Raw genomic sequence first — 3,028 nt, forward strand, 5'->3', positions numbered from 1 at the left:
ATTTGACTTTCTCAGAATTTCACATTCATCCTTTACGGGACAGAAGACAATTGGTCCAATTTGTACACCCATCAGGGGGGTGTACCATCCTACTTCAAAGACTGCTAGCTTTTCTTAAATCAGGTGGTTTCCTCTGGACGTCCAATTAGCTACAAAAATTGGGTTAGGTCACAAGATACCAAATCTAGCCACCAGTGCTTAAGGGACAGCTTGAGGCTCTTCTCCCAGTTAGAAGTTATGGATTGGAGTTCTGTTAGGCATAAGCTGTAGATATATGGTAGATACCTTTTTGGCCTGCCCGGTAAACTGAGATACAGATCTTTTATATTAGTGAGAGAGAGGCTATTAACAAGAGGGCTCTGATGTCTTTGTCTACTAGGCACAGAACTGGTGGAGCAAATATCTTGGTCTTGAAATTGAACTATGATCTCTAGGTTGGAAATAAATTCTTGCTCAGTTTTTGTGTCTTTCTGGATGAGACAGGCAAACTGGCCTGAATAACTGTTGGACAAAAATGTGGATTTCTGACTAGTTACTTGACCATAAACTAGATATTCAACTTTGAGAATGTGTATGATTGATAATATGAACAAAAGAGAATTCTTATTTTAGGACAGTATAATAATCGGTGATTTAAAAATTGTTCTGTGGTTAAACTATTAAATGGGGATCATTCCATTTCACCCAGGGTCACTCACGGTGGAGAGGTTTAAGTGGAACTTCCAGATTAACACAGACTAGGAAGAAAAGCCTGATCATCTACGTCTGAAAATTAGGCCCTGAAACCTATGGCTCACAACAGTGTATTGTGCAACATGATGCTTGGAGATCAGCCCCAAGGCTGCAAGAGGCTGAAAATACATCGTGGACACAACAATGGGCTAACGCCTGTGAAGATGGCGCAGGATGGGCAATATTTCCTTCTGTTATCCAGGGGATCATGTGAGTCGGAACTGACTCAACGGCAACTAACAACTAGCTAATTAAAATACTATATGTGAGGAAGTCACTTTCTGACAGTTTAAGTGATGTCTTAGTCAGAGCCCTTGAAAGAAAGAGAGAAGCAGGCTGAAAATTTGGGCAGTCCAAAATTGGTAGACCAATGACGGGCTGGAAATTCCAGTAGGATAGCTGTTGATAACTTTATATCTATTTATATCAGTCTAAAACTCAACATTTGCTCTTATGACTTTAAATTGATTGAATGAGTCCAACCCACATTATGGAGGATAATCTGCTTTATTTAAGGTCAACTGATTTAAATGCTAATCACATACAGATATTTTCATAGCAACACATAGACTAGTGTTTGGCTAAATAACTAACTGGAGAAGCCCTCAAGCTTATGCCATAGCCTCTTCAAGTTGACAAATAAAACTAATCACCACAAGTAACAAAATAAAAACAATACAGAAACTTTTTAAAAATTCAGAGATGTCTTCCTAATACTCTTTAAATCATCATGGTTAGGATCTTCTGGGTTCCTTTTGACACTACAAACAGAATAGAGTCCATCTTGGTCAGAGGGAATGATACAAGATAGAGATGGTAAATTACTATTTTTTAGAAACTACCACCATATTTCACATAATTTAAGATGTTGTCATTTATCAATATCATCTCTATTTCAGAGATTTTAAGGTATGAAAATGGTGTGTGTGGAGCAGTGAGTAATGGAATGAGTACTCAGCTTTGAGACCTGTTTTGCTTGGCTGACAATTGAGCCACCAGGGTGAGTTCAGTTCCGGACTTGAAGGGTGACAAGGGCCAGAGTCTCAGAGATTCCACCAGCCTCCATCTGACCAGTAAGCCTGGTCTCTTTTATAATTTTGAGTTTTATTCCATAGTTTTCTTGCATTCTACCCGGGAATTTCTAATGTGACTCTTTGTCAAGCACTCGATAGTGGTTGCTGAGCATTCTGGTCTTCGGGTCATGACACTCAATATTGTGTAGTCTACCTCCATTGGGCTAATTGTTTCCTTAAGTCTTCAATTTTCTTTTCTTTTCTTTTTTTTTACCAACAGATAAATCAATTTATTAAAATAGTTGATTTAAGCATCTGCAATGGTGACTTCAACCTCTACTCCAGGCTCAATACTGATGGAAGTGATCTGCTTCCCTCTCTCAGACGGACTGTGCAAGTCAATGAGACGCTTGTGGATCCTCATCTGGAATCGATCCCAGGTCTTAGAGCCTTCCCCACAGGGAGTGTTCCTGGTCGTAATTCTCAGAGTCTCGGTAGGCATCCTAACTGGTCCCTTCACGTTCAGGTTTTTCTCCTTAGCCCCTCTGATCAAGTCAGCACACACTTTCTCCAAGGATTTCACGTTGCGGCTGGTCAGAGTAACTCTAATTAGGTGAATGGCCACCTCTGGTTCCACAGGTGTCTTTCCGGTGTCCTTAAATGCCATGGCGGTGGGGCGCTTCCTGACGGACTTGTTCCTCGGCGAGAGCGAACAGCGGTGAGTCAGGAATGGGAGCAGGGGACGGAGCACTGCGGGACTACGGCCACGTCTTCCTCAAAGAGAGCAAGTCTTCAATTTTCTTCACTCCTGTTTCCCCCAGACAGGAGGACCAATAGCTGTACCTCAGATGGCTGCTCACAAGATTTTAAGGTACTCACTTGCTACTTACTAAAGTAGGATGTAGTACATTGTCTTTATGGTCTAGACTATGTCAATCGACCTAGATGAGCCTGGAAAGTAAAACTGAAGACCAGAGCCAAGAGACCTCCACTCAGAATCCAGAGGATCTGGCTGACACGCTGAGTTTGGAGGGCAGGACCAATTCTCAAATGGTCCCAAAGAATGTAATTTGCTCTGCTGGAGTTTGGATTTGCTTAGTGCCCATTATCCCTTCTTTCCCTCCAAGTTCCCTCATTAGTAATGGAAATGACGACTTTGCGACTCTTCTACCAGTGTACCTTGGAAGCAGTTAACCTGTACTCTGGACGTCACAGATTCCCAGATCAAGAGGAAGTTTGCCCCAGGATGGAGTACACCTAAGTCTCACCTGTATTTGATTGAG

General features: G+C 41.8%; 1 protein-coding gene across 1 annotated transcript; it reads right to left on the minus strand.

Annotated features, from left to right (window-relative positions):
* Positions 1 to 2,015: 2,015 nt before the first annotated feature.
* Positions 2,016 to 2,467, minus strand: LOC142430673 (small ribosomal subunit protein uS10-like). Its single transcript, XM_075535685.1, has one exon. It carries the CDS (start codon positions 2,410 to 2,412, stop codon positions 2,053 to 2,055), a length of 360 nt encoding a protein of 119 aa, XP_075391800.1. The 5' UTR covers positions 2,413 to 2,467; the 3' UTR covers positions 2,016 to 2,052.
* Positions 2,468 to 3,028: the final 561 nt, after the last annotated feature.

Source organism: Tenrec ecaudatus, chromosome 17 (assembly GCF_050624435.1).
Source record: "Tenrec ecaudatus isolate mTenEca1 chromosome 17, mTenEca1.hap1, whole genome shotgun sequence".
Classification (NCBI taxonomy): domain Eukaryota; kingdom Metazoa; phylum Chordata; class Mammalia; order Afrosoricida; family Tenrecidae; genus Tenrec; species Tenrec ecaudatus.